The sequence below is a fragment of the Saccostrea echinata genome, unplaced genomic scaffold (assembly GCF_033153115.1).
Source record: "Saccostrea echinata isolate AGI-Se365-2 ecotype Australia unplaced genomic scaffold, CSIRO_AGI_Sech_v1 ptg000015l, whole genome shotgun sequence".
Classification (NCBI taxonomy): domain Eukaryota; kingdom Metazoa; phylum Mollusca; class Bivalvia; order Ostreida; family Ostreidae; genus Saccostrea; species Saccostrea echinata.
In genome coordinates, this window is record NW_026889764.1 from 1,668,076 (window position 1) to 1,683,576 (window position 15,501).

Here is a 15,501-nt window from a genome sequence, read left to right on the forward strand (position 1 = left end):
AAATAATTAATCTAGTACTATTTTCTTCACCTGCTTTTTACTGAATTTCGAATGTTGTCAAATTTTTCATCTTTTTAGCTCACCTGAGCCGAAGGCTCAAGTGAGCTTTTCTGATCGAAATTTGTCCGTTGTCTGTCGTCGTCGTTGTTGTCGTAAACTTTTCACATTTTTACCTACTGGACTAATTTCAATCAAACTTCGCACAAAGTATCCTTGGGTGAAGGGGATTCAAGTTTGTTCAAATGAAGGACCACGCCCTCCTCCAAGGGGAGATAATTATGGCAAAAAAATTATAGCAAAAAATTAATGGCATTATTGAAAAATCTTCTTCTCAAGATCCAATGGGCCAGGAAAGATGAAACTCCTGGACATCAAGCAGTCAAACTGCTGGCATGATTGTTATGGGCATTGAGTCCTCTACCGAAATTATGAAATTCATGGCCCCTGGGTTAGGGGTTTTGGTGCTAGGGTGGGGCTCTGTTGAACATATAGTGAAAATGCATTATTTCTTTAAAAAAATCATCTCCTCTGCTCCTTGCTATTAAGGAAACAAATTCAATAGATAGTTATGATGAGGAAGTGTGCTTCTTCCAAAATTGTGAATTTCATGGCCCCTGGGTCAGGGTTTCTGGTGCTAGGGCGGGGCTCTAATGGTTATATAGTGAAAATGCATTAATTCTTTGAAAATCATCTCCTCTGCTCCTGGGTACTAGTGAAACAAACAAAATGCATAGTTATGATGAGGAAGGGTAACTCTTCCAAAAATGTGAATTTCATGGCCCCTGGGTCAGGGGTTCTGGTGCTAGGGCGGGGCTCTAATGGTTATATAGTGAAAATGCATTAATTCTTCGAAAATCTTCTCTGCTCCTGGGTACTAGTGACACAAACTAAATGCATAGTTACGATGGGGACGGATGCCTTTTCCAAAATTGTGAATTTCATGGCCCCTAGGTCAGGGGTTCTGGTGCTAGGGCGGGGCTCTAATGGTTATATAGTGAAAATGCATTAATTCTTCGAAAATCTTCTCTGCTCCTGGGTACTAGTGACACAAACTAATGCATAGTTACGATGGGGACGGATGCCTTTTCCAAAATTGTGAATTTCATGGCCCCTAGGTCAGGGGTTCTGGTGTTAGGGCGGGGCTCTAATGGTTATATAGTTAAAAATGCATTAATTCTTTGAAAATCATCTCTGCTTCTAGGTGTTAACTAAAGTAACTATGTACATAGTTATGGTGAGGAAGAGTGCCTCTTCCAAATTTGTGAATTTCATGGCCCCTGGGTCAGGGGTTCTGGTGTTAGGGGCAAGGATAGTCAAATGTATTAATTCTTTGAAAATCTTCTCTCCTCATGGGTATTAAGGAAACAAACTAAATGCATAATCATGATGAGGAAGGATGCCTCTTCCAAAATTGTGAATGATGTGGCCCGTCGGTCAGGGGTTCTGTGAAGAAGGGGGGTATTTAATACATACTGAAAATAAAATGTTCTTTTCCTTCCGTGTATAAAGCAAACAAACTAAATGAATAGTTATGATGAGCAAGGTTGCCTCTTCCAAAATTGGGAATTTCATGGCCCCTCAGTCAGGGGTTCTGGTAATTGGACAGGGCTCTATTGCGTAAACAGCAGAAATGCTTCTCCAACAAGCAAACAGACTAAATGTAATAATATAGATGTAAATGTTTATATATAAATATAAGTTAATGTGCCTTTTCTCTGCTCCTGGGTATCTAGGAGGCAGAGTACAAAACTGTAATAAGTGAAGCAAATGAGAGTTACTTCCCTTTGCTAAATTTTGTTTAATCAAGAAATTCTTCTGTTTTATTTATTTATTATTTTATTTGATTGAATGAGAATACAAGAAAGAATTTTATATATATTGAAAAAAAATAAATGTTTGGTTTAAACAAGCAAAGCATGCTCAAAGTCAAATTCTTGCTTGGCAAGCAATATAAAAGACTGACATAAAGATTATTTATGTAGCAAAGGGCCAGTTGTACTAAGTACGTGTAGGGGTGGGTGTCCTGTTTGATGATAGAAAGAGTTATGGTCAGTTTAATTCATGGAGATCAGAGTTTAGATTGCTAGAGTCTTCTTGAAGTTGCGAGTGCTGGTAGCAAGTATTACTAAGTTTATTGTATAGCCAAGAGGAAAGTGTTGGTACCAAGTGTTACCAAGTGGCAAGCAGCTAAGTTATTTGTGTAGCCAAGAGGCATCACCTCAAGTAAATACACAGGCATTAGAGATTTTAATTGTAGCACTAGGCAAGTGACAAAAACAATATCTGTACATATTGAATACCTTATACACTAGGCAAGTGTCGATTATATTTATATATTTTGAATTCATTATCATCCATGTAAGACTTGGACAAACCAAGTACGATCCCAAGGAGATCACGCTGGTCTTACTTGTTACAATAAGTAAGGGTACTTTTACCAGATTTTTGAAATTTTTGGGCAAAATAGGTTCAATTATTAGTTAATTTTGTTTTATTCTTCTGTGGATCATTTACAGTATTGTATTTTACTCAGGTGACTGTTAAGGTCCTTAAGGCTGTTTTAAGTAATGGATCCGAGGCCCCGAGTCCCATTGCTTTTAAGGAATGGTGCGCTATGAGCATATTGACCCGCTTAAAATCCACTTTTGAATGCTTGTAATTATTGTTTGTCAATATAATAAAGATATAATTATAAGATACACTGTAAATATACATTTAACGTATTAGTAGTATTTAATTAAATATAAGAGAGAGAGAGAGAGAGAGAGAGAGAGAGAGAGAGAGTACGGTGTAGAAAATGTTATGTAGTTATTTAAATCCCCACCAACTTCGATAGCTTAAATTAGTAAGATGAAAGGAAAGGTACCGAGTTCGACTCTCAGACGTGCTACAATTTTTTGTAGCATGAAAATATAACTTTATTTAAAATTTTCTAAGTTCTTGCCCAAGCAGAGGCACTGATGGAGGACAGATTATTTATCTTCCTCAATGATAAATTAAAGTCTGACATAAAAGAAGGAAAATAACCAAACTCAAACAGAACAGATAGTGAACTCTTACACAAGAAAAATCTCTTGTGCTTTGGTGAGCTAAAAATTCTATCCATATTATATTGGTTTTAGTTTTTACAGAAGGAAACACTTCTCATAATACTTAGAGGTTATTAACTTTGAAGATGTTTACGTCTGGTACGGTGAGTAAGAAATTGAAGTAATCGACGCTGAAAAAGAATAGAAAATGCATACTTGATATAATTTGCACATTTTATTGCATACATATACATACAAAGGACAAGAAAGAAATAATGTAAAAAAAAAAAAAAAATCAGCTAAATCTATCAAATCATAGATTTATTAATTGTAGAAAATTTAAAGTATTTGATATCATAGGAGGAAATGAAAGTAAATGAGAGCTAAATAACCCTCTCAATACCTACTATAATACAACTATTCAACACTGCTTAGGAATAGTCAAGAATTTGTCTTATAAAAGTATGATACATTTCACTGAGATTATTTCTACTCGAAGTAAATTTAGTTTAAGCTTCTTTGGAAGGCACACACACTTAACAACTAAACCTTTTGATGACTTCAACATTTTTACCGTAAATTTCCCTCACTTATGTAGCAATACAGTTATCACATGCATACTGTGTTATTGTTTCCCAGCTGATTCGATACGCAAAGGCATATTCAAAGCCGTGACAGACTGAAGACAAATAATTTGATGGTTTCTATGCAAAGTGTTAGGCATTTATTTTTTCTACTGAATTGTCTGTGAATATTTTTGTTTACCTGATCATGCATGGCAAGGGGTCCATGGTGAGTATGACACGTCGACAGGGAAATCTCATTCTTCTTCGGCATCTGATTCCAACTCTCATTTTTTCAGGGACCGCATTTTTTGTGCTCTCAGTATGTAATGCTAAACTGGATTTTTTTTAGCATGATTACTGTCGGTATAGCTTCACATTTGATTGTTGCGTTTTCTTATGAACATCCCTAAAAATGCATTGAAATATTCTTCCAAAATATTTGCAACAGACACTTTAAAATTAAAACATAGCATCATGCTTTGACTTGACTCCTCTGGAGTTGATGATACACTGGGTACATATATCTGATAAGTATCAGAATATCATGAACATTATCACCTTTTCAAGACTAGAAAGGAGTCAAGATTATTGCTTTCAGAAAATGTTTTACTCCTGTTTTACAATTGTTTCAATTGGATAAAAAATGCACTACATTTTAAAGAAAAGATTTTAATTACTACTAATTAATATAGACAATAGACAATATAGACAATATTTATTTTCCAATCAAGGGCCCCCAGAGAGGCATGAAAGATACATTAGTAGACAAAGGCAGTACATTATCAATAAGGAGATAAATTTAAAAAAAAAATGTAAAAGTAAAATACATACATTGCAAGTTGTTGTGCTTTACAATGTCATATTAAACGATTAGAGAGGTAGTTTCCAAGTTGAAGTAAAACATTCATATTTTCACATGTAATGATCCAAAAATATTTTTGAGAACTATCTAAGCTATTAAAACTTTTATTATGTTTCTGTGCTTCATTTATAAGTTTGGTTCTTTTTTCTTTGTAAAAAGGACAATCTATGGTAAAATGTATTTCATTTTCCACTACATTCAAATGACATTTTTCACATATTCTTTTATCTCTTTCTAGTCCAATATATCTACCAGTTTCAATTTTTAGCCTGTGAGAAGATATTCGTAATCTGGTTATGCCCCTTCTAAAGTCAAAGTTATTCAGTAATGTTAAATATTCTTCACATTGGAAATTACTCATAAGATTTACATAAGAATCCAGTTTTCCAGAAGAACTTTTTTCTTTAGAATTGAACCAAGAGCAAATAAACTTTTTGCGGATTTGATGATTGATGACAATTTTGAATTTAGATAGACTCAAAGAGGAGGCATTTTTTGATATTTCTAAAATATTCAAAAATTCAAGTATACAAGAGAACCAGGAGTCTCTACTTGTACTAAGTGTTTTGGAATTGATATAAGCATTGTACAGAAGAGAATTGTTATCAGAATTTTCCAATCTATGCCAATATAATAACATTGATTTTATGATATCAATATAATACGGAAATCTTTTAAGTTCTGACATTACTGCAAATTTTGCACTTTTCTTATGAACACCCAGTATAAATTTACAAAACTTCAAATGTAGCTTGTCAGGTTCTGAAAAATTATATACATTGTCAATTGAGATACCATTTCTGAATCGTGATGAATGAGGGCTAAACACACCCCATATTTTGCTGCCATATAACAGTATTGGCTTAATTGTATGGTCAAAAATATGTAGACTAGTTTTAACAGGAGGATGAAAAGCTAAAATATCTTTACATAACTTAAAATAAAATTTCAAACCTTTTTTGTACAATGCATCTTTAGCCTGCGAAAAAGTACCTGATGCAGTGAAATAAACACCAAGATATTTATAATTAGTAACATTTTCGAGTATACTATTATTCAATAAAAGTTTATTCTTCAACAATTTACCAGATTTATTAAAAACTAAGACTTTTGTTTTATCAACATTTACACTTAAACACCATTTTTGACAAAATTCATCTAATGTGTTTAGCTTTTGTTGAAGACCATTGGCTGAGGCTGATAACAGAACAACATCATCAGCATACAATAGACAATGTATTCCTAAATTATTAAGTGTACCAGGGTCCGGTGTACTAGACAACATATTTGGTAGATCATTAATAAATATTTTAAATAGATTTGGGCTCAGATTGTCCCCTTGTCTTACACCCAGTTGCGTATAGAAAGGTTTTGTTAAATAATTTCCTATTTGGATATGCGACCTGCTTTTGGAATACATATTTTTTATTAAATTGTAAAAATTACTTCCGACTCCTATTTGTAGAAGTTTTAACTTTACACAATCATGTAAGACATTGTCAAAAGCTTTACGGAAATCAACAAAACATGCATATAGCTTTCCTCCTTGATGACAATATTTCTCAACAAGAGATTTCAGAATGAACATATGATCAGATGTTCTACATGCTTTAGAAAAACCAATTTGGTATCTGCTTATGATATTGTTTTCTTCTAAAAATTTGTCCAATCTCGAGTTTAAGATGGAGTTGAATAATTTACTTATGTTACTTGTTATTGTGATTCCTCTATAATTTGTAGGGTTACTTGGGTCACCTCCTTTGTGAAGAGATACCATATATCCATTGATCCAACAACTGGGGTATATACCATAAATAAGGCAGTTATTAAATAATTTTAAAAGACAATGATTAAAAACATGTTGACCATATTTTAGCATTTCATTACAAACAAGGTCCAGACCAACAGCTTTATTATTTTTCAGTTTTTTGATAGCTTTAGATAATTCCCCTTCTGTTATCTTCATGTCCAACTCATTAAAGCACCTAAATTTTTCTAGATCTGCAATTAACTTGCTTTTTGATAATTTGAATACGGTCAGTAAAAGTGTTGTCAATTTTGTTTAATGAATTAAAGTGATCTAGCCATGTATCTGGGGATATTAAGTCAGCAAGAACTTTAGCGTCTCTATCGTTTCTTAATTTTGATAGCATACCCCAATAAGCTTTTGGATTATTTTTATGAAGTTCACTTATTTTGTTCAACATATCTGATTTAAATTTCCTTTGTTTATATTTTACAGTTTTAGAGTACTCTTTCAGTAGTCTGTATTACCCCACCTCTGATGATTTTTCGATGAAATCCTGGCTTACGATTGGTTGAAGTCTGTCACGTGAAGGGGGTGTATTACTTATACCTAGTCGCTTGAAAATCAATACATGGTTGATGCGGAGTTATCGTTCTTTTGTAACACTTCGAGCAACTCAAATGCACGAGGTTCGCGGGTATCTGTTGATAAGTAAAAAGTTAATCAACGTAAGTAACGAGATATAACCTTTTTCTCGCTTTACTGAAAGTCTTCGAAACAGTACTGTCAGTACGTTATGAAACACTCGCAAAACAACATTACGTAACACAACGTGACGTCATAATAGGCATTGTATGAGAGATGAAACATATAGCAGAGAAAAACAATTTTACAAGCCACAGACAATACATAAATATTTCATCGGTGGGGTAAATTCGTTACATAGTTTTGTAACTATGTAACTAATAATACCTGCCACGTACCTGTGGGATTCTAGGGAAAAAACTGAAGACTGTACTAAAAGAAATATATGGAGATAACGAACAGTATTCAAGCTCAAAAGTCCATTAATCAATACAAAATAGGAGCAGAGCAAACACGGACCTCCAAACATCAGAGGTGGGACCAGGTGCCATGGAGGAGTGAGCATCCCCTGCCGACCGGTCACACCCGCCGTGTGCTCCTTGTCATGATCGGGAATTAAAGGACAAATCCGTCGACAATTCAGTGTGTAAATAATGGCCTAACAATTAGTATGAAAAACGTCAGTCAGCATTTGACTCAATGATAAATTGTATTTGCTGACAAGGTCATTGTATCGACCAAAGAACTTACGAAATGATGAATTTAAACGAGACAGCTGATATTCTTGTTTCATCAACTTATTTGTCAAAAATTTACCTCGTTTTAGAAATTGTACATACGTAGAGCATGCTCCTGCGTATCGAATCAACTGAGAGATATATACCCCGTATGCAGGTGATGAAGGTATATGGCTGCATAAGTAAGGGAAGTTGACGATCGAAAAGTTAAAGTCATCACGTTTATCATAAAGCTTGGTTGTTAGATTACCATTAACGTCTTTTTCAAGTAAAATATCCAAATATGAAACTGATGTGTCAGACTCTGTGGTATCTTTTATCTCAAGTTCACCAGGATATATCGTATCGACATAAGAATGAAAATAGCCATTGTTGATTGACAATACGTCGTCGATATATCTAAATGTCGAGTTGAAGGCCACAGCAAGTGTTTTCTTCTTTTCACGTACAAGATTTTGGACAAATTCTGCTTCATATGAATACAAAAAAAGGTCTGCTAATAACGGGGCGCAATTGGTACCCATAGGAATTCCAATAGATTGTTGGAAGACCTGGTCTCCAAAATCCACATAGATATTGTCAATCAGAAACTCAAGCATCTTTTTAATGTCAACTTCAGAGTACTTGTGTGTACAATCAGAATGTTTTTTAACAAAATAATTTTGCAAATGACAAATGACAAGGTAAGTAAATTTACGAGTTCCATTTTTATTGAAAAAGCAGCTGTCAATGATATCAAAAAGCCTGGACTTTAATTTATCGTGGGGAATGGTTGTGTATAAAGTTGAAAAGTCGTAAGTTTTTAAGCTGTTGATTTTGGTAAAATCTTGTGATTTCAAATTTTCCAAAAGTTCCTTGGAATTTTTAAGTATCCACATCTGATTTACACCACTTCTCGAATATATTGTTGCACAGTACTCTTGAAGTTTCTCCTTCACCACTGTTAGTATCTTAGTGAGGAGTAAAGATAGAGGCTTGGTTGAACATTTACTGGAACCCGCTATGTATCTTTGTTTGTAAGGATTTTTATGAAGTTTCGGAATCCAATATAAATATGGTAATTCGAATTCATTTTGGTTGTTTGGAATATTAAAAATATTCAAAACTGACATATGATTTTGAAGAATTTCTTCCTTAGAAAGGGAACTATGAGTATAAGTTGGATTACCACTTGATGCTGCATCTAGAAAAAGAGGGTGTTGCAGTTCTTTTGTTATTTTCCCTAAATGTATAGCAGATTAAAAGAAGAATTTTAAGTCACTGAAAACGATGTTATTTTTTTTTCAGATACAACGATATATACAGCAAAATGTAGAACAATATTTGGAAGCTGCATATTGACTTTCAATTTGCCATTAAATGAAGTGTAAATTAGTCACACAGCAAAATATATAAGATTTTCTGTTTTTTAAATAGGGAATCCACGTTATTCTGAAAAATTGCCTCCTTGAAACAATATAAATTTGATATATGCACAAAGAGACAGGAATTTTCTTCAAAACTGCCATTTCCGATTTTTGTTTCAAAGAGGCATATTTTTGAAAAACACAAAAATTGAATAAAAATGGGTTCGAATCCTGGAATGTGTCGTTTTTGTATTATTTTTTTCTTCACTTTTATCATGTATGGAAGTGCAATAAAATATCTATTTTAAGAGAGCGAGGGAAAGAGAGAGAGAGAGTGAGAGAGAGAGAATGTCAAATAAGTTAATGAGTAATATTTTAAACGCATGCAGATTTAAATTGTCTTCCTTGATACTGTGACCTAAAACTAAAGATATAATGCTGCTATTCAGTTGACAGGCGATATCTTGGAAAATAAAGTATTGTTTTAAATAATTTATTTTTTACATAGTTTACTCATTTTGATTCATTTTTTGTCTGTTATTTAGTGGCCAAGATTTGATTTGAAACAAATGGAATGTCTTGGATGTAGCGTAAACAGTGTGATTATGGGACACAGTTTTATTTATTTAAAAAATATTCACGGACGTTGTCTACCGTATATCTTTCAAAATGCTGTGCAGGGTGCACTTGCCATTGCATGTGCTTTTTATTGTTCAAACCTTTCTCGTACAAAACAGCAACAGTGATGCATGCATGTAAAAATAAATAAAATAAAAAATAAAAAGATTAACGTTCACTGAAAGGTCGGCGATCGGTTCCTATGTTAGGAAAATCTATGCATGAAATAAACGTAAAATGTGAAGTGTTTTGCTATATCAAGCTGGAAATATCCGCCGTACGCGTTTACAAACACAAAGTCATTTACGTAGATTTTTCTATATTTAGATATAACTCTTCATGCGTCGTGGGTATTTAAATGTCCTTCTCGATATAGGGAATAATCGCGAGTTTCTGCAACACCCTCTTTTATTTAAGTTATCAGCTGCTTTGTTAACATCCAAAATATTCAAAGAAATGAAGTCTTTAATTTTGTTTTGGAACTCTAGACCACTACTGATGTACTGTTGAAATCTACTCGCAGACTGTTCATTCCAAATAAATTTGCATGGTTTTTGTTCCAATGTTGTGGAGTTTTTGGATTTATCTGTAAGTTTGTTAAATTTTGCAAGTAAACTCCATGTAATTTTACAGTGACAATCACTTAAAGTTGCTAAAAATGGTGATACATGAAAATACAAAATTTTATCTATGATGCGTTCTGATACAAGAACATAATCAACTGTGCTACAGTCATTGCTTGTAAAACAGGTAAGTTACCTAAAAGGTCTCCTAAGACTCTACCATTTAGAACCCGTAATTGATTACCAATACAAATTTCAATCAGCTCTTTGCCTCTGTTATCTACGATATTGTCTTTACTTTGTCTACAGTATGAATCTAAATCTGACTAATAGTCATCACCAACTGGAAGATGATCTGTGGTATCATATTGTATAAAATCTAGAAGGTTTCCAATTCTACTATTAAAGTCTCCACAAAGAGTTACATCCCCTTTTGTACTGAATTGTGTAATGTCACTTTCTAAGGACTGTAAAATATCTACTGATAAATTTCTAGTATAAGAAGACTAGGATGGTGGATAGTATACTAAACACATGTACAAATCTCTGTCTAAATGAAAAAAAGATTTATCTAATTTAACCCACTGATAATCTTTGTTTGTGTTTGGTAATATAGAGACATATGGTTTTATTGTTGTTTTTATAAATATACCTAAACCTCCAAAATGTCTTCCATTTTTTGACAGTGGTCTACATACTGAAAAATATTTATAACCATTTAGTACAGCTTTGAAATCGTAACCAACATGTGTCTCTGCAAGAAATATTATGTCATATCCATACAATTCTGACAAGAAAAAATCATCCTCCAATTTGTTTTCCCCTCTGGTAATTAAACCCCCAATATTCCAGAAAAAAAATTTAACTTCACTAAAGAAATGCTTACTTAGCATGCATATATTGCAGACTAGCATTCTACAGTTAACACGAGTCATTCTCTACAATGCGACAGATGTTGTTATGTAGATTAAAAGAGGAACAACATTTTATTTGGTTGGACAGTTGCACACATATTTCAACCAAAATCACCACGAATAACGTATAAACAAACGTATTGATCCTCGGAGTAATTCAAAAAGTTTGTTTTAAAATATAATAATTATTTTAGAGGACCTGATTCAAAATTAAGGTTATTTTGAAATTTTCGAAAGAAATTTGAATAAATGTTGGTTTAAAATTTGGGGACTATACCTCAAGTCATTATGACATATTTAGAACCACTTGAACAGAAATAAGTTGACAAAACATGTGAATGTTTCAATAAAATATCAAATAGCCCTGGTCTGCAGAAGTTACAGAAATATGCTGCTTCATGCAGGTAAGATCGACATCTGTTTATCTACTGATATGTGACTACAGTATATAAATGGCTTTTTGTTAGTGATGATCACAATAATCAGCATAGAAATATCAGTTTTCAGTTGACATAATACTAAACCTTTTTTTGGACGTCATTTGCATCTTGTGTAAACTTCAATTATCAACTTTTTTCCAGTAAGAATGGCCATTTAAGAAAGATTGAAAATACGGTGGCGTCATATCTAATGCCCTGTTCACACGGAGAGTTTAATTCGCAGTAAATTAATGCGAAGTAAACTAATGCGAATGAAACTAATGCGAATTAAATTGCGTTCACACGACAGCTAATGTGAAGTAAACTAATGCGAATTAAATTTTTATTTCTACAATAAGGCTATTCAGTAAGGCTATTATGACGTCATTTTGCGAATCACGTCACATTGTGCCGAGCAGATACATTTGACCACTGATTTGACATAATGTCATAGTGTCTGTACACATTTTAATGATTATCATAATTTTCCTTTGTTTTCCACTCAAAAATAGCACAAGTACCTATATCTGACCATCGACATGTGGCCTGTGACTTAATGCTGCCCTTACGCATGCGTCAAAATTTAATTCGAATTAGCTTCGCTTAGCGTTCACACGGAGCTAATGCGAAGTAATTTAATGCGCAGTAAATTAATTCGAATTAAACTAATTCGCATTAAATTCTCCGTGTGAACGCGATTCAAATTTAATTCGCAGTAACTTACGTTTAATTCGAATTAAACTCTCCGTGTGAACAGGGCATAAATTTTTGAACCATCGAGACAGAATTGACCATGCGGAAGCTTCTTTTTTAGGGACTATTCAAGTTTGTTCAAACCATGACCCCTGGGGCAAGATAAGGTAACATTGGAAGTAAAATGTTTTACGTAGAAATGTAGTGATTTAATATATGATTAAATATTCTCGAGAAGTATAGAAACCAGGATCCAAATACTCAAACATAAATGTGAGCATTAAAATGTGCCGATAAATAGATTACTGTACAAAACATATATAACATATATAAACTTTTTTAAAGAACCACAAGGCTTCAAACTGTCAAATGCATATGCATGCACATGTATTCTCTTATGGTATAGAATCAAATCCGTTCAAACTTTGGTTATAGGGAGGGATGGAGGTACAAAATAAATCCCCATATTTGCAAAGATACATACACAGATACATGTATTGAACAAATCTATATAAAAAAATTTTTTACTTGAATTCAGGGTAACAAATGTCAGATTTTCATACAGGTATCAATATTAAGTATATGATACATTTTGCATTTAGGGAATTCAATTGTATTTTAGAGAATTTGAGAAAAATGTTCTAAAACAAACTTCAGCATATCAATTTGTAAGGGAAATGTCCTTATGCAGAATAAATCCAATATTATCAAAATCATTGACTTTTTGGCCAAGTGAAAATGCATAAAGGCTCTTACATTTTAAGGAGAAAATAAGAAAAAAAGGACACACAATGTAACTCAGAAAAAGGCATAGGGATACACAGGTAACATTAAGGGTCTATAAGCCTCTTGTCACTATTATCAGCAAAGTATTTTTGTTGTATAGCGGACTCACAAGATTCATTATGCAGATAGCAGATCGAATTCTTAAATTTCTGTTTATATCTTTTAGAGGAAAGAATTGCCTTAAAATCTGCAGTAGAACTGTCTTTGAGTGTCTTTCCAGATGATCAAAAGTGGGTCAAGGGCAAACTGAATGATGTTCAGACTCTGTAGACTGAAGAATCATCCCAAAAGAAAGTGAAAACTTGAATGACTTTCAGAAGTGTTTCTTTGGTACTGGAAAAACAAGAACATGAGAGATTTACCAGTATTTCACTCATAAGAAACGAGGACGTTTACAACGTTTTACAGTAAATGGGAGTGTATAGAGAAAAATAAAATATAAGGGAAGAAAGATATAATAAAAACTGCACAATTTATTTTATTTTTATGATATTTTGAATTATTGTGATCAGACAACACATGTGATTGGTTTGTTTTCAATATACGGTGGTCATTTCAAGCTTCCACATTTTGCCAGCACATCGTAGAACAGGTAGCCTTCATCATTTCTCTCACCACCTCCCATAATCTGTTCGGCGTTCTCGTAAACACATGTATAGAATCCCCTAGCTCTGTTTAATTAACGGGATACTAGTAAATATCCGTGATACTCTTCTGTCAAGCCCTTTAGACATTGATTTCGCCCTGGAATCATGAAAATGTGTGTGCGCGTTTTTAGCTGACAGACTGCGCAAGGGACATCTGTGTCATAAAAGTTTTGTCCCCAAAAGTTGGTTTCGTACTCAGCACCATGCAATTTAGAAGATTGTGAGGATCTTTTCCGGTTTCCCCACAACACATCAAATGTTAGACGTAAAGGGTTAGCAGCCCCTCCCTTTACGTTGTAAATTGTTCCACCTGCTTGACCTATGTTCATAGAAGAAAAGTAATCAATAAATCAAATTATTACTACAACTGTTCCGTGTAAGTGATTGGAATAGGAATAGAAAATTACAGTTTTTCATTATCGGTCAAAAGAAAGTCAGCACATGCATCCAATATTTGGCTTAGAAAACCATGACAATATATCACACGTTATATAACATATTTAATGAAAATAATTTCTGTTTATTACTAACACGGGTTGAGCAACACATTAATTAGAGCTGCGCTATTTTAAGCAGATCAAAAATATTCCAGAGGACATATATAACATACTCTGAAATCCTAAACGATTGTATTAACATATAAATATACAGGAATCTCATCATGAATAAGAAAGAAAATTATAATTTATTTTAAAGAGGATATTTTGTCTATCTTTCTGCAAGAGTTCTACATACTTTGTTAAGCAACCTAGTAGAAGTTAAAGTAATGAAAAATGGAGATAACGAACAGTAATTGAAACAATCCAAATCAGGAGCATCAGAGGTGGGATCAGTAATAAATTCTATCGATTAGCATAAAATGTATTCATTTGATTTGAATTCCTTAAAATTTATATGTTTGTTAAAACACCCTTGACTTATCTTTCATTTTTTCTACAAAAATATTAGGAAAATTGAATGTGCGCCTAGTACGTGAACCATGGCAAAGTAATAAAAAAAATTCAACTGAGTTAAGACAGTTCTTTAAAAATCCACTTTTTTAGAGCAAATTTTTAATTGTAATGATCCATTTTTACGTACAATTTTCTTACCAGCATAAACTAAATTTGATTTTTTAATATGTGGTGGTATTATATATATCTTATGATACTTACTATTTAATTATTCTTGGAAAATAATTGAATATTTCTCACTTTGATGGATATATAAAGATAATAATTTTGTATGCCAGTAGGCGTGATATAATTACACATAGATCTCGCAGATAAATGAAGTCTTTCAAAGTTTTAGCCTGCCTGATGAAAAAAAAATTATAATTGTGTACAGTCACTTACTTGATATTATATCATTGTTTATTTTATTATCCTGAGTGATCGCCTTGTTGACACAATCATTTTTCTTCTTCCATACCTCAAACTCTTTCGTTAAGTCTTTCAATGTCTTCTCAAGTGACATTCTGATCAAAATTTCCTGATTAAGTAACTGTCTGACAGTATCCAGTTCTTGTTTCACATCAGAATACTTACAATTCATGGATGTAACTTAGTGGAAACATAGATGAATAAGAGAATTTGGATTCTACAACTTTCCATTGTATCTCCGTTTAAATGAATTTCCCGATAGCTACATTTTCTTATATGTAGATTTTTTAGGGCATATACTACATGTATACTACAACTTTGCAGTGAAATTTTAAGCCCTTAGTCCTTCTTATATGATAAAAATCTGACTCACGTTGTTAGCAACAAGAACTAAACCGGAAGATAAGAACATCCGACTCAAGAAACTCCGAAGTATAATATTTAAAGATTGTAAAAAGCATTCCTAAATTCCCTGCATAAAACACTTGGAATTATGCCGGTTGAGTAGTCTGAACACATTTTACTTTGTTTTCATAGTACGAATGCGAAAGGGAAATTAACGTTAGAAAAGGGTGAACCTTCCTTCAAATCAATTTAGGTACCATAAGCACCCTATGGATTAGGGTTT

General features: G+C 33.0%; 1 protein-coding gene across 1 annotated transcript in view; it reads right to left on the reverse strand.

Moving 5' to 3' along the window:
- Positions 1–15,048, reverse strand: part of LOC133187375 (short-chain collagen C4-like) — an 18,005-nt gene extending 2,957 nt beyond the window's left edge. The window contains exon 1 of the mRNA XM_061322723.1: positions 14,847–15,048. Coding sequence (XP_061178707.1) covers positions 14,847–15,045 — 199 coding nt within the window. The 5' untranslated portion in view covers positions 15,046–15,048. The remainder of the gene's footprint in view (positions 1–14,846) is intronic.
- Positions 15,049–15,501: the final 453 nt, after the last annotated feature.